This window comes from Orcinus orca, chromosome 2, assembly GCF_937001465.1.
Source record: "Orcinus orca chromosome 2, mOrcOrc1.1, whole genome shotgun sequence".
Classification (NCBI taxonomy): Eukaryota; Metazoa; Chordata; class Mammalia; order Artiodactyla; family Delphinidae; genus Orcinus; species Orcinus orca.
In genome coordinates, this window is record NC_064560.1 from 92,244,586 (window position 1) to 92,267,279 (window position 22,694).

Genomic DNA, 22,694 nt, shown 5'->3' on the forward strand with positions numbered 1-22,694 from the left:
GAGACTGACTCATCCTAGCCCACTTCACAGAAAACGAATGGATAAACCAAGGCTTCACTTATTAACTCTCAGGAGAAATACTATAGGCCCAACTGGCTAAGTGGTATTGTCTGCCCCTTTAGAAAGTAAATCTAATTGGCCAACATGGTCCCAAATGGGGGAGCTGGGGTACCCTTTGGTGGCAGACAACCCTTCTGAGACTTTGATGAGTGCTTTGGACCCTTTCTCTCTTGAAAAATGCACATGTGCACGAATGGAACTTTGTATTCACCCACATGACATGTACTCATCGAGCTCCTATTGGGTGCCAAGCCATGTTCTAGGTGCTAGGGATCCTGCAGCAAGCAAAAACAAAAATTCCCGAGCTCAAGGAGTCTAGTGGGAGGACAGACAGACCATAAACAAAATCATCAGGTATCCAGCATCTTGGAAGATAAAGATGCCAAGGTTAAAAATGGAACAGAGAAGAGGAGACAGAAATGCCAGGAGAGGGTAGATGTGGTTCAGAAAAAGTGGTCAGGGAATGCTTCTCTGGGAAGGTGACATTTGAGCAAGGTCTTGATGGTGAAGGGAACCTCTCTGACACTATCTGGGGGAAGAATGTTCCAGGCTCAGAGAACAGCAAGTGCAAGGGTCCTGAGGTGGTAGCATGCCTGGCATGTCCCAGACCATCAAAGAGGTGATGAGATGGGAGAAATACTAGAGGGAGGGGGCATGCAGATTATAGGGTCACACAGGCCATTGGTGGGTCTTTGGCTTGTCCTCTGAGCTGGGAGCCCCTGGAGGTTCTGAGAGGGGGAGGGATATATCTGCCTTCTGTTTTAACTGGCTCCCCCTAGTTGCCATATGGAAAACAGACTGCAGGGGCAGGGCGGGGAGCGGGGCCTGGTGGGAGACTGTTGCAGTGGCCCAGGAGAAGCCATGCTGGCGTGGGAGAAGAGGTCAGATCCTGGACATATTGAAGATAGAACCAGCATGACTTACATTACATATTTGAGAGTGCGAAAGAACATCTGAACAGTGTAGACATGTTATTGACACTTATTTACTTAATTTTTAAAATCAGTTCACCACTTTTTTTTTTTTTTTTTTTTGCGGTACGCGGGCCTCTCACTGTTGTGGCCTCTCCCATTGCAGAGCACAGGCTCCGGACGAGCAGGCTCAGCGGCCACGGCTCACGGGCCCAGCCGCTCCGCGGCATGTGGGATCTTCCCGGACTGGGGCACGAACCCGTGTCCCCTGCATCGGCAGGCGGACTCTCAACCACTGCGCCACGAGGGAAGCCCCAGTTCACCACTTTTATTTAGCCTTGTCATAAGCAGTAATAGCCATGGAGTCACAGATGTGCTAGTTATATTTATCACTTTTAAATAAATACATAAAATAGAAAGTTTATCTGTGTATCACCTGAAATTATCCTAATATCCACCTGGATATATGCAATGTTGGGAACACCAGTTTAACCAATACCTACCCTCACCCACTTTTAGGCTTTTTTGTTTGTTTGCTTTTTCCTACACTCTCTCAGAGACAAGGATTTTTCCTGGTCCTGTCTATAATTATGGGACCTATTACCATAGCCCCTATGAATCAAATGCCGATTTTACTATTGCCACTCCAGGCAGCCTGTGCTTGGGTAGCACAGAGTAATGGTTCTTAACCATCACTTTATTGAACCAAACAGACCTTGGTGCAAATCCTGTTCAGCTACCTCTTAGCTGTGTGACCTTGGGCAACTTCCTTAATTTCCTACAACAACCCCCAATAGGGGCCTATTATTATTCCCAGGTTATGGGGAGCCTGAGACTTAACTGGTAATAATAATATTGGGAGATTGTTTTGAAGATTCAAATGCTTAGCCCAGTGTCTGGCACCTAATAAATGCTCAGTAAATGGGAGCTATTATTATTGAAATAAGCAAGGAGTTAGTTGTTACCAGGTTAAGCCATTCAACTAACAACCAACTAACCTCAGGGAGACTCAGTTTCCTCATCAATAAAATGGACCTGCTTGGGGACTTGCCTGGCAGTCTGGTGGTTAAGACTCCGCGCTTCCAGTGCAGGGGGTGTGAGTTCAATCCCTGGTTTGGGAACTAAGGTCCCACATGCTGCACGGCCAAAATTTTAAAAATAAATAAATAAATAATTTAAAAATTTAAAAAAAAAAAAAGGACCTGCTCGACTGTGGTAGGAGTTAAATAAGGTCCTGGCACACTGTAGGACTCAGCAGCTCCAGAGAATCGAGAGAAACTTCCCTTCTCAATGCTATTGGTCACACCCCTCGGGCTGCACTTAACCCTCCACTATCTAAATAGCCTAAATAGCTCAAAGCAGAATAGGGCAGGGAGGGGGGCCAGGGCAGATTCTAGAACCAGGAAAGGAGGGTGATTTGCCCAAGATCACAGTGCCGCTTGGAGGGAGCCGGAAGTTGATCTGAGGTTTTCCAGCTCCCAGGGCTCTTTGCCTCTTATCCCAGTGCTTAAAGCTTCTCATCCCAACTGCACAGTGTACACAGTACAGGAGGTAAAAGGGCAGCCTTGGGGTCAGACTGCCTAGTCTTAATCCTGGCTCTGCTGCTTCTAGGGTGGCCTCTGTCACTTTACCTTTAACTCCTCTCTGAGTTTCAGTTTCCCCGTCTGTAAAATAGGTTTAATAACAATAGTACGTACCTCAAAGGGTCATTGTATTGATTGAGATCATACATGCAAAGCATTTAGAGCCGCTACTGTTATTCTGCTCCTTGTGGATGTCATAGGAGACGGCAACGCCCTGCACATTATCAGGTTTCAGAAATACCAGGTGAATGAATGAACAGAGGCGTGGATGAGTGAAGTGCAGCAAGTCTCCTGGTGGTTAAGAGGGCTGAAGGCAGTTTACACAGAGACCAGGGTGAGGACTGTAGCTTTGCTGCAGTGAAACTGGATTGCCTGCATCCATCCTTCTCAAACTGGGCGGACCCCTCGAAATCAAAGGATTTTTCTGGAGGGCTAATTTGACTCAAAGCTGTTAGAAAAACTTACTTGTTTAAAAATAATTAATTTATTTATTTTTGGCTGCGTTGGGTCTTCGTTGCTGTGTGCGGGCTTTCTCTAGTTGTGGCGAGTGGGGGCTACTCCTTGTTGCAGTGCACGGGCTTCTCATTGCAGTGGCTTCTCTTTGTTGCGGAGCACAGGCCCTAGAGCACATGGGCTTCAGTAGTTGTGGCATGCAGGCTCAGTAGTTGTGGCTCACAGGCTCTAGAGCACAGGCTCAGTAGTTGTGGCACACGGGCTCAGTTGCTCCGCAGCGTGTGGGATCTTCCCGTGTCCCCTGCATTGGCCAGCGGATTCTTAACCACTGCGCCACCAGGGAAGTCCCGAGAAACTTACTTTATATTATATTTGTAATACATCCCATTTTAATGTTAAAGCTAACCTAGATATATCAGGGAATAGTATGCAAAATGGAGGCTTTTTTTTTTTATTTTTGCGGTACGCAGGCTTCTCACTGCTGTGGCCTCTCCCGTTGCGGAGCACAGGCTCCGGACGCGCAGGCTCAGCGGTCACGGCTCACGGGCCCAGCCGCTCCACGGCATGTGGGATCTTCCCGGACCGGGTCACGCACCCGCGTCCCCTGCATGGGCAGGCGGACTCTCAACCACTGCGTCACCGGGGAAGCCCGGAGGCGTTTTTTTGAACAGAGATGAGAGACTTCTAAAGAATGTCACAGTCATTGTGAGCAGCATCAGATCATGAGCCCCGGCCTGAGCCCAGGCCTCCTGGAGGAAGCTCACAACCCTCAGGAGCCCTCATTTCAGAGACAATGCCAGGGAATATGGCTCAGTTTGGTTCTTGGCTATAATTCAACTGCCTGTTTCTACACTTGCTATGGGCTAAAGGCCTTTAGTGCAGGGAGCCTGTCCTTCAGGGACTGGGAGTTTACTGGAAGAAACATTGGCATTCAATCATTCCTCCACACCACGGCCAGAGAGAGGCTTCTAGCATTTCTCTCACCATGAGGCTACCACATTGAGAACCCTTCAATGGAGCCCCATGACCAACAGATCAAAGAGTCACTTCCCAGCCCTGTTAGGTGCAGGTTCCATCTCATTTCCCCTCCCACCACATGGACCCTGAACAAGAGAAGGCCTGCTCCCCAGCACACCCCAAAGTTCCCCTGTGACACCTGGCCTTTGCACATGCTGGTTCACCTACCTGCAGTGCCCTTCCTTCTTTTCCTCCCAGCAAACATTTTCTTCCTCTTCCGAGTGACAGGCCCATGGCTGTCTTCCTTGCACTGCCCTGGCATCTGTCCAGCCCTCCTTCCCAGGGCTGCAAGTGATCTGTCCCAACCTGAGAGCCCCCGAAGAGCAAAGCCTGAGTGCTCCTCACCTCTGTACCCCTAGCCCAGCACCCAGGAGGTGGTCCAGAAATTGTTTGGGGAGGAGGGATTTAATTTAGATAAGTATGGCCACATTGGCCTCCCCATGGAGGTTGTACCAACTTCCCCTCCCTGCACAATGTCCACATCTCTTGACGCTGTGATTCCAGACATACAGATGTGCTTGCACATAGTGAAAAAAGTATATATACAGTTACTTAACGCACAACTGGAAGAGTGGGGAGTTATGCTCCGTAAGGTTACTTTATAACAGAGATTGGAAACAAACTTATCAATAGAGGATCTAGTTAAATCAATTATGGTATATCATCCAGCTGTTGAAAAAGAATGAGGCAGCCCTCAGTATGAAAAGATCAAAATATTAAGTGACCAAAAACAAACAACTCAGTGAAAAAATGGGCAGAAGACCTAAATACACATTTCTCCAAAGAAGACACCCAGATGGCCAACAGGCACACGAAAAGATGCTCAACGTCGCAAATTATTAGAGAAATGCAAATCAAAACCACAAAGAGGCTATCATCAAATGACTTTCATTAAAAAATCTACAACTAATAAATGCTGGAGAGGGTCTGGAGAAAAGGGAGCCCTCCTGCACTGTTGGTGGGAATGTAAATTGGTACAGACACTACGGAGGACAGTATGGAGGTTCCTTAAAAAACTAAAAATAGAACTACCATATGATCCAACAATCCCACTCCTGGGCATATATTTGGAAAAGATGAAAACTCTAATTCAAAAAGACACATGCACCCCAATGTTCATAGCAACATTATTTACAATAGCCAAGACATGGGAACAACCCAAGTGCCCATCAACAGATGACTGGTTTAAGATGTGATGTATGTATACACACACACACACACACACACACACACACACACACACACTGGAATATTACTCAGCCATAAAAAAGAAAGAAATATTGCCATTTATATCAACATGGATAGACCTAGAGAATATCATACTAAGTGTGGTCAGACAGAGAAAGACAAATTTTATATGATATCACTTATATGTGGAGTCTAAAAAATAACATAAATGAATCTATATACAAAACAGAAACAGACTCACAGACATAGAAAACAAACATGGTTACCAAAGGGGAAAGGGAGGGGGGAGGGATAAATTAGGAGTATGGGATTAACAGATACAAAACTACTGTACATAAAATAGATAAGCAACAGGATTTACTGTATAGCACAGAGAACTATCAATATATTAAATATCTTATAATAACCTATAAAGGGAAATAATCTCAACAACATATATATATGTTTTATATATATATATATATATATATATATATATATATAACTGGAAAAAACGACCTTAAGTGACTAACAACGTGTACAGTGTGCTACAATTTGGGTAAATGTTTTAAAAAACATATATGCTTGCATATGCATAAAATGTCTTTGGAAGGATCCATGGTAACCTGGGAAAGTTGGTTGTCTCTGGGGTGGTGGGAGTGACAGGGAAGCTGGAAACTGGGTAAGAGGGAGATTAACTTTTCAACACATACCTGTTTGGGGTTTTGTTTGCTTGTTTGTTTTCAGCCGTTCTATTAGATAGGTAATGCTCGCACATGGCACAAACTAAACAGGACCAAAGGTTCAGAGCAAAAGAAACCTCCCTCTCTCCCCTGCCTTCAGCCTTCTTCAGTACCTTCCGAATTTCTGCACCATGGGCTGAATTACCCATTCAATTAAATGGACAATTAAATCCAATATTTTAAAATAACAAATATATTATTAAAATAGTAATTTTTTGTTGAAGAAAGGGAAAAAATCCACAAAAGAATAGTTGATTGAAGTATTAAATAGATGAAACAGTTCAATAACCTGCAAAGCAGGACATAACTAAGTGACGAATAAAATGACAAAAATAAGAAGAGACAGAAGGGACTTCCCTGGTGGCGCAGTGGTTGGGAGTCCACCTGCCAATGCAGGGGACACGGGAAGATCCCACACGCTGCGGAGCAACTGAGCCCGTGCACCACAACTACTAAGCCTGTGCTCTAGAGCCCGCGAGCCACAACTACTGAGCCCACGTGCCGCAACTACAGAAGCCCATGTGCCTAGAGCCCATGCTCCACAACAAGAGAAGCCACTGCAATGAGAAGCCCGAGCACTGCAATGAAGAGGAGCCCCCACTCGCCACAACTAGAGAAAGCCCACGTACAGCAACGAAGACCCAATGCAGCCAAAAAGAATAATAATAAGAGAGAGAAGTAAGAACTGGCCATGCAGCAACCAAGACCCAACGCAGCCAAAAAGAATAAGAAGAAGAGATAGAAGAACTGGCCACACTGGGAAAAAGCATGCTGTCTTGTCCTGCTCTTGGCTTCCTGTGTGTACATTGTCTCTTCCCAGCCAGACCAGGACACACCTGTTGCTCTTGTTTACTTCCCAGAGCTCTCAGCATGCAGAGGTGTGTAATAAACATTTCTTGCCTCAATCCCCACTAGCACTGGCTGTGCTCTGGGAAGGGCTGGGGGACACAATGGTCAGTGCCTTCCAGGGCCCAGGACTGTGTGCAGGGCTGCATTGCGAATTCCATAGTCCCTAGACACTTTTGTCTTCATGGGTCCCTTCTTCCATAAAAAAATATTAAATAATATATTTTACAAGTATATTGGCATAAAGACAAGTGTAATCCAGGCTGGATTCATCGTTGTATGTTTATCATTATTATTTCTTTTCTTCTGATTTCAAACAAAATGAAAATTAAAGCATTTTGTAGGCCCCCTAAAATTACCGTGGGCCCTAGACACTGTGTCTGCTGTGCCTAATGGATCAATGGGCCCCAGGCCTGTGCCCTGGGCATGGCCGGTGCTCAGTAAACAGGCACTGCTTCCAGGAGCAGCCTGGCCAGGGAAATGCACGTGGGCTTTGGAGCCCTAAAGGCCTGGGTGTGATCCCAGCTCCAGCACTTACCCACTGAGGCTCTGAAGGCAATCACTAAGGCTTCCTGAGTTCTGTTTCCCTCCCTCCTGCTAAAATGCAGTGTTGTCATGAGGATTAGAAATAACATTAGATGCTTAATAAATGCCCAATATTATTAGCTGATTTGTCCCCGGGATGGAGCGGGTGCTGTGGAGGTGGACCAAGGACATGGCTGGAGTGGATGCCACCAACCCCAGCCAGGAGTCCTGGCCCCTTCAGAAGAAAAGGCAGAAGGAAGGCAGTGGGAGGAGGTGCAGCCACCTGGCCTTATATATACTCTTAGTATATATGTACTCTTAGTATAAGTCTGGAGCAGATAAAGAAAGATTAAAATTCAGAGCCAGGCCTCTGCTCAGGTATTCTCAGCCTTGACTGTGCATTAGAATCACCTGGGAGCTTAAAAAATACTAAAGCTCAATCCCTACCCCAGATCAATTAAATCAGAACACCTGATGTGGGGCTGGGTATTTTTTTTTTTAAAGCATCCCCAGGTGATTCTTATCCGGAGCAGGGCTGAGCATCCCCGTGGCCATTTCTGTGGGTGGAAGGAGTGAGCTGGGGAATGATCTGTCCCGTCCAGCAGACAGACTTCTCACCCTGACAACATCTAAGACCATGAACTCTTAGTGGTTGCCAGAGGTGGATTGAAAGTAGGGTAAAATTCACTTGTAGGAGGTACTTCCGAGGCCCCTCACCCAACAGAGTATTCTTTTTCTCTGGGACAGCCTCCCAAATCGCCTAGCTTCAGGCTGCACCAGCCTGGATCCACCCCTGTGGATGCCACTCTCGGCCCAGAACCTTGCTGGGTCCTGAGATGAAGGGAGCAGAGCATGCCCCCATCTGACAGGGGGATAACAAAGAAGACAGGGGACCTACCCCAGCAAGCACTGAGTGCGTTTCTCCAAGGGTGGGCTGCAGACCTCCTCCACCTGAAGACCTGAGTACTGTTCATCTGCCGTCCTGGGCCACCCAAGACCCACTGAATCAGCATCTCTGGGTTAGGCCAGAGGCTGCATTTTTCACATTCTCCAGAGGGGATTCTCATGCACAGGAACGTTTCTGAGTTAAGAGAGGACCTATATTCCATATCTTGATTTGGGAGAAGATTACACAGTGCACACATAGGTAAAAAATCACCAAGTTTGGGGGCTTCCCTGGTGGCGCAGTGGTTGAGAGTCTGTCTGCCGATGCAGGGGACATGTGTTCGTGCCCTGGTCCAGGAAGATCCCACATGTGGCGGAGCGGCTGGGCCTGTGAGCCATGGCTGCTGAGCCTGCGCGTCCGGAGCCTGTGCTCCGCAACGGGAGAGGCCACAACAGTGAGAGGCCGGTGTACAACAACAACAACAACAAAAATCACCAAGTTTTACACTTAAGATGTGTACTTTATGTGCCCAACTCAAGAACAAAAACAAAAGAGAACTAACCTACCATGTGCCTGGAGCTTTAGGAAGAAAAATCGGGGGAGGCTGCCTGGAAGAGGGCCTCTTTGAGGTAGGCTAGACAGGGAGAAGAGAAGGCAACAGGGCAGAGGGAGTTGGGAGGCCCATTGGGGAAGAGACTCTTGTAGCCACAGCAGTGGGGCAGGCAGGTAGGAATGGGAAAAGGGTTGTTTCTGAGGCCTTTTCAGGCAGCTGCCTCATCCCCACCCAGCAACAGGGTGTCCTTAGAGGCCCACAGGCCGCTGTGGTCAGCGTAGGTAGCCCATGTAAACTCCCAACTTGCCTCCAAGTGCATCCAGGTCTTTCTCCCCAACAAGACGGCATTGTTTGGGGCTCCAATGGAGGGCAAGAAAAACAGAGAGCCCAACTGTCCCTGTCATAATGGTATATAATTTATAATAATGTCAGCTATTAAAGGATTTTTGGTAATTAACTGACAGTGGTGTGCTATTTCACTGCATTTTTGCCTGTCATAATGATCTTGAACTTTGCAAGACGGTTTTGAACTTGCTCAAAATAAGTCCTGAATACAAAGAAGGGCGAGATCATTCCAAATAAGGGGTAAGAGACATTGGACAAAATGGGGCTGTTCTCCTCCCAGAAAGAGGGCTGAGCTGTACAGAACCAGAAAGATCTCAGGCCCACTGTCTTCCCAGGGAGCTATACAACCAGTAGAACGCCTGCCAGGCCACAGTGGTGAGTAAAGCAAGTCAGCTGTTTCAAAAGAGTGTATTAAGTTGCATTTTTTTCAATATACCTTGTTTGCACGATACACAGCTAAGAATATTTTTCTCTTCCCCAGAGAAATATGCTTCCACTCTCATTTTTCTTGAAGCACATGATTCTCTTGGTATAGTTTTTACTCTTTTGATTTTTAACAGAGACATAGTATAGGAAATATTTCTTTCTCCTCTTGATTCCACTAAGAAAAAAAAAAAAGTCAACACAAGCCCAGTGATAAATAGTAATTGACATGGAGTGCTGGAGAGGCATCAGGGAGTGGTGGGGTCTGTGGGAAACACATGAGCTCAGGCCCAGTGTGAGTGAGGCATCTGCTACTCCACTCCAGACAATCAGGACTGCAGGCCCCTGGCAGAGGCTGTTAAGTGCCAATGGCAACCTTGATTCTTCCCCTTTCTCTTTAATAGCAGAAAGATGATTTAATTTTAGCTGGGCAAATTTCATCCTGGGGAAAAAGACTACTTTGGCTTGAGCATAGTCACATGACTATGTCTATCCTCCCTTGCCCTTGGTATAGCCATGTGACTATCTAGACAATAAGTTGTAAGTAGAAGCTTTGTGCAGGAATTCTGGGAAGGCTGTATAAAGAGAGCTGACTCCCTTTTTGCCTTCAATTTTTCCTTCTCTGGCCTAGAGTGTGAATGTGATGGCTGGAGCCCTGGAAGCCACCATGGGCCACAAAGCAACCTTTGCAAATGGGAGCTATACACTGAAAACAACAGAGCGGAGAGAGAAGCCTAAAGCCCCTGATGGCTTTTTGAATCTACCTACCCAGTCCTGGGCTGCCTACTTATCTCCTGGCTCCTTCTATATGAGAAAGAAACATGTATCTTATGTAAGCCACTGTTATTTTGACATTTTCTGTTATAATCTGCCCAACTTAATCCTAATTAATACACCTGGGCTCACTGTCACCAGATAGTTCAACTTTTCAAATTTAGCCAGATTATACAGATTTGTATATGGCATAGATTGATGTCATACCTGTTGGAAACCTTATAAAATTATTTAAGATACTGAACAGGCCAAACAAATCATGTCTGAGCTGCATTCAGCCCAAGCCCCGCTCTGGCCTATACCATTGATGGTAGGTATTAAAACTGTTGATAAACAGTCAGTTCTTTCATTTCTGGGAACATAGTAGGATTGTACTTCTCGACCCAATTGAACTCAAATGTGTCCATGTGACTTCCTTTGGCCAACACTTCTGGGCAGGTGATTTAAGAGCCAGTGTGTGGTTTGCCATATTCTCTTTTCCCTGCTGCTGTCATTATGGAAGCATATCAACATGGAGCTTCCTACACAGCTGGATGGTTGAGTGACTTTGAAGAACAGACCACCCTGATAACTCACCATGCAGTACCTAAACATGGCTGTTGTAAAGCCACTGGAATTTGGGGGATGTTTGTTAGCACAGCATTATTTAGCTTATCCTGACTGATCTGCCATCTGCACCATAGATATTGATCAGTGGAATTTTATGAAGTCCTCCTTCAACGTTTTTCTCTGTGGCTGAAATTTCCCCATTTTTTTAGCCCTCTTACTCATTCTTTTTCTTTCATTTACTCTTTCATTCATTCATACATTTATACATCAAACACTGGGGGGGGGGGTAGGGAGATGCCCTCTATGTGGCAAGGCAAGTCACTGCTATCTGGGAGCTCACATTCTTCTTTTGATTGGGTTGCTTCTCTTGCCAATATCCCTTTGGACCCTTCCCAACCTCCCTCACACACAATCCAGAGGTGGAAAGGGATAGGAAGGGAGAGAGATGAAGTCCTTCGAGGGCAGCCTCTCAGGTCTAGGATTTGCATTAGTGTTTTCTGTTTTCCTTTCATCTAATTCAAACCTTAACACATCCAGTGAGAAAACCAAGTCTCAGAGAGGTTAATTAACTTGCCCAAAGTCACACAGTTAGAAAGCAGCAGACCTAGACCTGAAGCCAGTTCTGACAACCTGCAAGGCCTATGCCATCCAGCTACCCTATACCACCTGCCTCCATGGAAGTCTCTCTACTGTGGTCATTGCTACCACCAGGAGCCATCTGTAGCTACAGGGCAGCATAGCAGATAACAGCCCATTGCCCACTTCTGACTCTTTCTTTCATCACAGACCGAAAAGCATTTGAGGGCTTCCCTAGTGGCGCAGTGGTTAAGAATCCGCCTGCTAATGTAGGGGACACAGGTTTGAGCCCTGGTCCGGGAAGATCCCACATGCCACAGAGCAACTAAGCCCATGCACCACAACTACTGAGCCTGCACTCTAGAGCCTGCAAGCCACAACTACGGAGCCCGCGTGCCACAACTACTGAAGCCCACGCCTAAAGCCCATGCTCCACAACAAGAGAAGACACCGCAATGAGAAGCCCGTGCACCACAACAAAGAGTAGCCCCTGCTTGCTGCAACTAGAGAAAGCCTGCACGCAGCAATGAAGACCCAATGCAGCCAAAAATAAATAAATAAGATTTATTTAACAAAAAAAGAAAAGCATTTGAAACTCTATTGAATCTGATGCACACAGTATAAGCCTGTGGTCAGCAGAAGAAAACAGGAGGGTTTGGCCTGCAGTCTGTGGGAGCCAAGAATGCTTGCACACAGGCTTGGAGATGATAGATGGCAGCTGTGTCTATTAGGAAGCCTTGGGCTGCAAGTAACTGGAAAGCCAACTCAAAGTGGTTCAAACGATAAGAATCTTACTTCATTAAAAAAAAAAACAGAGCTAGAACAGATTCTCACAGCAGCTCTGCAATGTTGTCAAGGACCCAGTTCTTTCCATCTCTTTTCTCTTCTACCCTCTGTAGGTCAGTTTTACCTTAGACTGGTTTCCCTCACAGTTGCAAGATAGCTGCTGCAGTTCCAGGCATCACATCAGACACAGTGAGAAACAGCTCTCTTCTTGTCTCCTTCCTAAAAGTAAAGAACCTTTCTCCAGAAATTCCCTAGCAGATTCCCCTCAAATTTAATTTGCCAGAACGGAGCCACTGATTGACTTAAAGTAGAGAAATTTCATTTGCTATACTTCAACAAATTTTTTTTAAAAAGAAAAAAATTTCAACTGATAGGTGGCTGGATATCTTCCATTCATCCTTCCCCTTCTCCACCTTCTCTATGTCCTGGGAGGTTGATGTGTCTGGGCTGCAGCAACGGGCAACCTTGCTCTCTGACTCCCGGTTGGACCCAGCCAATAATGGACACCAGAAAGTGCTCCCAGAACAGGAAGAGGGAGCAGTCAGGGTATTTAATCTCCTGTGTCCTCCTTTCTCAGTCATCTGTATCTTCTACCAAAGCCCACAGCTCCTGCAATGCAGCCCTCTCCATACCAGGCACTCTCCTGGTTCTGGCTCCTGCTCCCTCCCTTGGGGTCTTCTCAGTCCTAGGGGGTGATAACAGCTCCCCACCATTGCTAGCCTCAGGCTACTTCACTACTCCTCTCACAATACCAAACCCTTCATGCGCCTTTGTAAATAGTCCTTTATCCATCTCTCTTGATTGCCCAGTCTGAATGTGCTATCCTCTACCTTTCCCTAGAGCTGATGATACACTGGGCTGGGGATAAATCTCCCTTTGCAGTATTGAATCACTGTCTCTGGGCCTCTTACCAGAAGGTCTTTTTAGCACTTGACCCTCTGTTCATCCCAAATAGCATGCATCTCCTTACCCCCCATGCTGACTTGCCCATCTCTGTCAATAGCACCACCAACCATTCAGTCACCCAGGATCAACACCTGGGTGTTGACTCCCACTTTCCCATTGCCCTGCCGCCAACCTAATCCAGAGCAGGTTCCATTGATTCTACCTCTGCTGTCTCCCATTCCTCACCCCTACCCAATTTCAGGCCTATCGCTGCTCATCTGCTCACTGACGGCAGCCTCCTAATGACCCCCTGCCTCCGATTCATGCCTTTCCCTGCTGCCACAGGAAACTTCCTTAACCACAGCTCTGATCATCTTAACCTTCTGCCCAAAAACCTGCTCCTGTTGCCTGCAAATTAACATCAAATTCCTCCTCATTCAGGCCCCTACCCAGCTTCTCAGCCTCAGTTCCTACTACATCCATAACCCACTGGCAATACAGGTTACATCAGTCAGCTATTGCTGGGTAAAAAAAAAAAAATCACCCCAAGACTCAGTAGCTTAAAACAACAACGTCTATTATTGCTAACAAGTCTAAGGTCAGCAGAACTTCTGCTGATCTGGGCCAGGGTCGGCTGATCTTGGCTTGGCTCACTCACATGTCTGCAAGCAGCAAACAGATTGGCTGGGGCCTAGCTGATCTGGGACAGCCTCGCTCACATGTCTGGTGGTTGTATGGCTGTCGGCTGGGTGAAAGGAAGTGACTGGGCCTGATGTCACTCAATCCAGCAGACAAGCCTAGTGGTATATTAGTTATCTGTTGCGGCATAACAAATTACACAGCTAAAACCAACAAACCTTTATTTTCTCAGTTTCTGTGGGTCAGGAATCCAAGTGCCACTTAGCTGGGTGTCTTTGACCCAGGGCCTCTCACAAGGCTACAGGCAAGGTATCAACTAGGACTTCAGTCATCTCAAGGCTCAAATAGGGGAGGATCTGCTTCTCAGCTCACTCCCGTGACTTTGGCGGGTCTCGGGTCCTCGCTGGCTTTTGACCAGAGACATCATATCCATGCCGTGTGGGCTCCTCCACAGGGCACTCACAGCACGGTGGCTGGATTCCCTCAAAGCAAGGCAGCAGGAGAGTAAGAAAAGGAGAGCAAGATGGAAGTCACACGGTCTTTTCATAACCTAATAGCGGAAGTGCCAACCCGTCTCTTTTGCTGTATTCTACTGATTAGAAGCGAGGCACTAGGCCCAGCCAACACCGTGGGGTTACAAAGGGCATTAATCCCAGGAGGTGGAGATTCTTGGGAGCCATTTTAGGGGCTGCCTGTCACACCTGGGCTTGGTCATAAACTGGTGGCAGGCTTCCAAGGACAGCAAGGTGAGTCCAGAAGTGTGCAAGGCTTCTTGAGGCCCAGGCTGGGAACCTGCATATGTTTGATCAAAGCAAGTCATAAGGCCAAGCACAGATTCAAGAGATGGGGAAGTAGACTCTATCTCTCGATGGGGAGAGCTGCCTAGTTACACTTCCAAGGGGATATGGACTAGGATGGAGAATTGTGTCTGTGTTTGCAAAGAACCACACAGGGTTTCCCACTGAACACAAAAATGCCTTGTGCTTTCTAGCCTAAAGGCCGCTGGGTATACAGTTTCCTCTTCCTGTGTGTCCTAGCCCCACCTCTGCCTATTATATCCTGCCAGTCTTCAAGGACCAACTCACATCCTGTATCAGTTTCCTTTTGCTGCTATAACAAATTACCACAAACTTAGTGGCTTAAAACAACTCAAATTTTATTACCTTATAGTTCAGGATGTCTGAACCACACGGGTGTCACTGGGCTAAAATCAGAGCACTGGCAGGGCTGCATACCTTCTGGAAGCTCTAAGGGAGAATCCATTTTCTTGCCTTTTCCAGCTTCTAGAGGCAGCCCACATTCCTTGGTTCATGGCCCCTTCATCCATCTTCAAAGCCAAGAAGTTTGTCACTCACATCACTCTGACAATGACTCTCTCTCCCTCCTTCCTCCACTTATAAGGACACTTGGGCTTCCCTGGTGGCGCAGTGGTTGAGAGTCCGCCTGCTGATGCAGGGGACACGGGTTTGTGCCCCAGTCCAGGAAGATCCCACATGCTGCGGAGCGGCTGGGCCCGTGAGCCATGGCCACTGAGCCTGCGCGTCTGGAGCCTGTGCTCCGCAATGGGAGAGGCCAGAACAGTGAGAAGCCCGTGTACCGCAAAAAAAAAAAAAAAAAGGACCCTTGCGATGGCATTGGCCCTACTGTGATAATCCAGGATAATCTCCCCATCTCAAGGTCAGCTGATTAGCAACCTGAATTCCCCTGTGCCACATAACCTGACACAGTCACAGGTTCCAAGGATTAGGACATGGTCGTCTTTGGTCCAGGGGAGCATTATTCTGTGTACCACTCCCTCTCCCACCCCCAGGAGCAATGGCAGCAGTATTTATTGAGCACTTACCATGTACCTGTCAGTGCACCCTCCCTGCCATCTCCACACCCCATCCCGCCCTCATCCATCTGAACAATCTCATCCACTCTTTACAACCCTATAAGGAAGGTTCTATCTAGTGGTCTCATTTTACAGACTCAAAGAAGTTAAGCAATTCCCCAAGCCTACCCAGCAAGTAAGGGCTGGATATTGGAGTTTGAACTCAAGTCTGTCCAACTCTGAAGCCAGAGTCCCAACCATATGTGTGTCCTATGAAGCCACCCAATCCCCTCCTCTGTGTTCCCATAGCTGAGTGGTCGGGCCTCTCTTTTTAAATGATACTCCGCTAAAGTTTCCACTTTCAGCAGGCCACCTCCCCACCTCAGCTGTCACAGTAATAAGAGTAGTTATTTAACGAAAATCTACCGTGTCTCAGACCCTTCACATACAACATCTCTGACACCCACTGCTAAGGCCGGTCCTGTTTCCACTTTCCACAGAAGGAAGCTGAGACTCAGAGAAGCAAGGGTCAGCCTCAGGAGTCATTAATGGCAGTTCTGGAAGTTGAACACAGGCCTAATTCCAGCCAGTTCCTGCCTCAGCCAGGCCACCTTTGCAGTTGTAAACGCCTGCTGCCTTTGTAAGCCAGGTAGAGACATATACATATCATTAGCTGGCTTTAAGGTGGCAGTGTAGTCCAGTGGTTAAATTGGAGATGCTGGAGTCATCCTGCTGGGGTTCCCAGCCCTCCCACTTTCTGCCTGTGTGACGTATGCAAGTCACTTAACCTGTGTCTGCCTCAATTTCCTCATCTGTAAAACGTATAATGATAGTACCTACCTCATAAGGGCTGTTGTGAAGAGTTAACATATCTCAAGTGCTTTTGATAGTCACTGCCACACAGCAAGCGCTATGTAAGTGGTGGCTTTTATTGCGGGGTGACCTGGTCAGCTGAGGGTCATGCAGAGCCCCTGCCCCAATGTCTGGTCACGTCATTGGTCCTCTGCTCCAGTCTTGTTAGGCATCTTTCTTCTGTGAAACTTTATGACCCCAAACTACCTAAATGGAAGGTTATCTGGAAGACCAAAAAAGATAAATGTTGAGAATACTTTATAAACTGTAGAGAGAAATGCCCAAGTTGGCTATCATTGACCTTTATGAAGTGCTTAACAATCAGACCAGGAAACCATAGACCCACCGGAAGACCCAGTGTCAGCCTTCTCAGTGTGGGCCCCAGGGGAACAGAGGGCCGGCAGCTGTCATATGTCCTCCTCCCTCCCATCTCCACACCCCATCCCGCCCTCATCCATCCTGGGGCTAGGAATGCGATGGTATCTCAGCAAACAGACAGTCTGTTCCCAGAGGAGATGGGGCCGCCCCCAGGAGGCCCCACTCTCCCAGCCACTGTAAACACAAGGGTCTGTCCTCTTTATCAGCCTGGCTCAGCGGCAGCGGAGACAGTCTGCCTGCTGGAGAGTCACTGCACAGCGATAAGCCGCGGGGCCCCTTGTTGGCTGCCCTCCTGGGGCTGCAGCCGAGCTGTGCCAGAATAGGAATCTTGGGGCTGTCCTGGCTCGGGGCCTAAACACCTCGTCCAGGGGCTGGGGGGCTGGATGCCTGTGCTCTGAGGATGTTAGCCACTCAGAGGAAGGAAGCAAAGGCCCAGAGCCGCCAAAGGGCCAGGGCACACAGTCTGCAAAGCCCCCAGGAGCTCCAAGACTGCTGACTCTTGTTAATTACATTGCTTTGCAAGATAGCTTTATCCTCCTCCTCCCTCATCATTGTCATCTTTACAGACCATACATATTGATGATGTTACCAAGCCCCATGTTTTCCAATCCACACTCCAGTCAAAGAATTAATACACATAAAGCACTTAGCACTGGGCTTGGTAAGGGCTCAGAGAAAGTCACCTTGCATAGGCACAGTGTAGTAGCGTTCTTGTGGTTCAGGCAACCCCCGGTCCCTTAAAATAATAACAGCTAATTTTATCCGGGACAGTCGTACCCATTATGTCCTCAGTTTCTCCACTGACTGGACGTGGGGAATACTGGAATGAACATCATTCCCATTTGACAGAGGAGGGAACTGAAGGGCCCAGAGAGGTGAAGTGATTTGCCTAAGCTGCACAGTCAGGACATGGCACAGCTGGGACCAGCCCCAAGCCCAGCCCAAGGAGTCAGGATAGAATCCTGGGAGCCCCAGGGGCTGGGGGCTGGGGGCTAAGGCCGCTCTCACTGAGTCTACAATCCAGCCATCACCATCACCATCACAGGGACTTCTGCTGCCTTCTCCCTTCTAAAGGCACCCCCTGCACCCCAACAGGTACCCTCTCCTAGCCAAGGGACCTCCAGGTGGCCTTTGATTCTCATGAATGGGTCCACCATCACCTTCCCCACAAACCAGCTGGGCCCTCGAACCTCCCCTCCCACACATCAACAGGCTCTGATTCTCAGGGTGACAGAGGAAAGGGATGGACACTGAGCTGGAAATTGGGACATACAGAATGGCTCCCCAGATGTCTCAAGTTTCCTCCAGGCCATGTCTTCTCCCTGTGCCCACCGGAGTGTCCCGCCTCCACCACCCACATGTCCACCAGATCCCACATCACAAGGTGGCCCTTTAGTCCACTGCTGTAGCCTCAGACCTCCGGCTACTGCCCCAGGCAAGGTCATGGCCCCTCTGCCACCTCCCCTGAACACCCAGCCTATCACCATCTTACCCACGGATACTTACTGAGTGTCTTCTCTGCACCAAGTACTCTTCCAGGCACTGGGGGGACAGCAGTGAACAAAACAGACAGGGTCCCTTCCCTCACGGAGCTTTCACTCTAATGAAGGAAGCGAGGGAAACAGACAGTTAAACAAAACAAATGAGTAAACTATAGGGCATTTTAAGTAAGATTTATTATAGATAACTTTACTATCATTGAAAATAAGGGCTTTGGTTAAAGAAAAAAAAAGGGATGGGTTTGGGGAGTGTGGGGTGGAGTTGCTGTTTAAATGGGGTGGTCACGTAGGCCCCCTTGAGAAGGTGACATTTGCTCAAAGAATTGAAGGAGGTAAGGGGGTCTACCTTAAGGATTCCGAGGAAGAGCATTCCAAGCAAAGGGAACAGCCAGGGTGAAGGCCCCTGTTTGAATCCATGTTGCCTTTTCTGTGCACCCACATTTTTCATCCCTTTATTTGGCCCTGAGCAGAGTCCAGGAGCATCAGAGGAAGTTGCTCACTTGGCCACCTGTCCTGCTGTACCAGGAGCTCCTTGGGACAGGGACCCTGTAACGGTCAAGTTCACAGTCACCTCAGACCCCACCCTGACATGTCCAGACACACAGACACAGACCCAGACCCTCATGCCCAGACATACACACCCAAACTTGTACACAGAGATCCACACACTATGCCAATAGAGAAGGCCTCAGTGATTGTCTATTGAGATGAACTGAGTGAAGAGGAAATCATAATTAAGTACACTCAGCCCCATCTAGTTTACAAAGGTCTCCCTTGTGCCTACTCTTTGAGCTTGAGAACTGGGTGGTTAAAAATAGTGAGGCTCTGGGGCTTCCCTGGTGGCGCAATGGTTGAGAGTCCACCTGCCGATGCAGGGGACACGGGTTCGTGCCCTGGTCTGGGAGGATCCCACACGCCGCGGAGCGGCTGGGCCCGCGAGCCATGGCCGCTGAGCCTGCGCGTCCGGAGCCTGTGCTCCGCAACGGGAGAGGCCACAACAGTGAGAGGCCCGCATACCGCAAAAAAAAAAAAAAAAAAAAAATAGTGAGGCTCAGAGAGACCAAGGTGAACGGGCTTGTCACTGGTATTTGCAATACTGGAACCCAGCTCTTCTGATTTCCATCCAATATATGTTTTCATTAAAAAAACAAAAAACTAAAAAATAGGTCAGATGTGAACATAGTACAAAATTCAAAATGTCCATAGAGGCAAGTGTCCCTCTTTTCCCCGCCATCCCCACACCCCCGCTCGGCACACAGCTTCCTCCCTATAGAGTCAGAGTGCACTTATCAATTTACTTCCAATGGAGACTTCGGCTCTCCTCTCTCTGTGAAGAGAATCTGCACTGCACATACATCTGACATTATGAAAACAGGCCAGGAGTCCCCACTCTGGAAGCATCTCCTCTTTGCTCCTAGAACCTAGGTTGTCTGGAGCCAGGCTTGGCATCCTCTTGGTTTCCCCAAACCCACAAGCCTCTTGGATCCATGACATGGTCACTGAATAGTTCACATCTTCGTCCCTGGGGATGATCCAATCATCATGAGGAACGCTTCGTCCTCAGAGAGAGGAAACGGATTGAGGGAGAAGAGGGAAGGAGTAGGAAGGGGCTTGGGAGGGGGAAGTTGGGCACTGCAGGAAATCACACTGTGCTGCAGTTTCTTTAAAAGTAGGCAGTGGTGCAGTGGTTGAGAGTCCGCCTGCCGATGCAGGGGACACGGGTTCGTGCCCCGGTCCGGGAAGATCCCACATGCTGCAGAGTGGCTGGGCCCGTGAGCCATGGCCGCTGAGCCTGCGTGTCCGGAGCCTGTGCTCCGCAACGGAAGAGGCCACAGCAGTGAGAGGCCCGCGTACTGCAAAAAAAAAAAAAAAACTAGGCCCCCGGACAACTTCCCAAAGAGGCTGCAATGGCGGCCAGGGAGGAGGTGCTCACTTTGGAGGCTGAAGTTGCCCAGCGTGAGGAGGAGCTGAGTTCCCTGAAGCAGAGGCTGGCGGCGGCTCTTCTGGCCGAGCAGGAGTCAGAGTGGTTGGTTCCGGTGTCTCCCCTGCCGCCGAAGGCCGCCCTGTCGCGAGATGAGAGTCTGCGCTACAGCCAGCAGCTCGTGCTGCCTGAGCTGGGCGTGCAGGCACAGCTGCGCCTGGCGACCGCGTCTGTGCTGGTCGTGGGCTGCGGGGGACTCGGCTGCCCACTGGCGCGGTACCTGGCAGCGGCCGCCATCGGCCGCCTGGGCCTTGTGGACTACGATGTAGTAGAAGTGAGCAACCTGGCCCGCCAGGTGCTGCACGGCGAGGCACTGGCCGACCAGGCCAAGTCTTTCCGGCCGCCGCTACACTGCGCCATCTCAATTCGGCGGTGGAGTGCGTGCCCTACGCCCAGGCGCTTACGTCAGCCACGGCGCTAGACCTGGTCGGCCGCTATGACGTGGTGGCTGATTGCTCCGACAACGTGCCCACTCGCTACCTGGTTAACGACGCCTGTGTGCTAACCGGCCGGCCCCTCGTGTCGGCCAGCGGCCTGCGCTTCGAGAGCCAACTCACAGTCTACCACTACAGCGGTGCGCCTTGCTATCGCTGCATGTTTCCGCAATCACCTCTGGCGGAGACGGTGACCAGCTGCGCGGATGGCGGGGTGCTTGGTGTGGTTACCGGGGTCCTGGGCTGCCTGCAGGCGCTGGAAGTGTTGAAGATCGCTGCAGGTCTGGGCCCCTCTTATAGTGGCAGCCTGTTGCTCTTTGATGCCCTCGGAGGTCATTTCCGCTGTATTCGGCTGCGGAGGCGCAGGCCCGACTGTGCAGCTTGCGGGGAGCGGCCCACTGTGACTGATCTGCAGGACTACGAAAGCTTCTGTGGCTCCTCAGCCACCGATAAGTGCCGCTCCCTACAGTTGCTGAGTCCGGAGGAGCGAATTTCTGTCGTCGACTATAAGCGACTTCTGGATTCCGGGTCACCCCACGTGTTGCTGGACGTCAGGCCTCCAGTGGAGGTGGACCTGTGTCGGTTGCCTCACTCCCTACACATCCCTTTGAAACGTTTGGAACAGAGGAATGCGGACAGCCTGAAACTCTTGGGAGAAGCAATCCGGGAAGGGAAGCAGGGCACACAGGAAGGGGCATCTCTCCCCATTTATGTGATCTGCAAACTGGGCAATGACTCCCAGAAAGCCGTGAAGATCCTGCAGTCCTGGACAGACTTAGACTCTTTAACATTTCGGGATGTTGTGGGAGGCCTCATGGCCTGGGCTGCCAAAATCGATGGAACGTTTCCGCAATACTGAGATGGCCGGTAGAGTCTGACCAGCGAAAGATGTGGGTTGTCATGTTACCTAAAATTTTTTTGCCTTTATGAATGTATTTGCATTTTTTTCAGTAATGTACAGAAGAGCCTGGGATTCTCCAATATCTGCGGATAGGTGGACTTCTTTTTATAAGGAGCTTTTTAATTGTAACTTACTGGGTGATGTAGCAGTTAAGGGGTTATAACACTGTTCCTCTGAACTGCCTTGTGTTTGCAGCACTTGGATGGTGTGTTGAACAGGTGGGATAGAATGTAAGTGACAGGACTTTGTGTTTTGAACTGCAGGTCATTTGCGTGTCCTGCCTTTTTTTTTTTTTTTAAATTCCCAATTAAAAAGCTCTTTAAAGTTGTCCATTTTATTGCTTGGAAAGCTGTCATACACTTACTGAATTGATCACGGATGATACAGTTAAGATAAGTTTATTGTTTACTAAGACATTCTTTGGGTGTTATTTCTAATGCAAATGATGGAACATGCCCTAGAGAAATCAGTGTTTAAAATGTAAATTGTTAAAACATTAAAATGAAAATTAGCTGGGAAGTGGTCATTCTATTAAATATTTTCAATTAATAGCCAAGTAAGATATTTACAGTCTAGCAAGATAGAAACCACCTTTGTAGCATGTCATTTTCTTTTATAAATTGCTGATCTTTTCTTAGACTTAACTTCAGGGTCCACCTTATGTTGGACATGTACAGAAATTTCTAAACTGTATGGTTTGTCTTGCTTTGGAATCTTCAAGTTCCAGGTCCCAGCCTTCTGCCCTCCCCTGTCCTTTTGTCCCTGTCCAACGTGTTATTTTTGTCTTTACTGTATGGCCAGAATGCCAAATACAATATTGAATTAAAGTGGAATAATGAACATTCTTCTCTCCTTTGCAGTTTCAGGTGAAGAACTTTGAATATTTGACCAATATTACTTGTTATTGCTTTACTGTAGATAAATACCTCCTATCAGATTAAATAAATTTCTGTATTAAAACAAAACAAAACAAAACAAAACTAGGCCCCCATTTAAGGACCTCTGGATTCTTCCCCAGAGGTTTCAAAGCTGATGGACCGTAAGTTCCCCATGAAAAGCATGGGGCTGGAGTCACTGGATGACCACCCCAACTGAACCCTAGCACAGTGCCCCAA

At 48.3% G+C, this 22,694-nt stretch overlaps 1 protein-coding gene across 1 annotated transcript; it reads left to right on the top strand.

The window, feature by feature from the left end:
- The first annotated feature begins 20,160 nt into the window (after positions 1-20,160).
- Positions 20,161-22,230, top strand: LOC101287570 (adenylyltransferase and sulfurtransferase MOCS3-like). Its single transcript, XM_012535397.3, is given in 2 exon segments — positions 20,161-20,579; positions 20,582-22,230. Coding segments are annotated over 2 exon segments (1,365 nt in total). The 5' UTR covers positions 20,161-20,170; the 3' UTR covers positions 21,538-22,230.
- Positions 22,231-22,694: the final 464 nt, after the last annotated feature.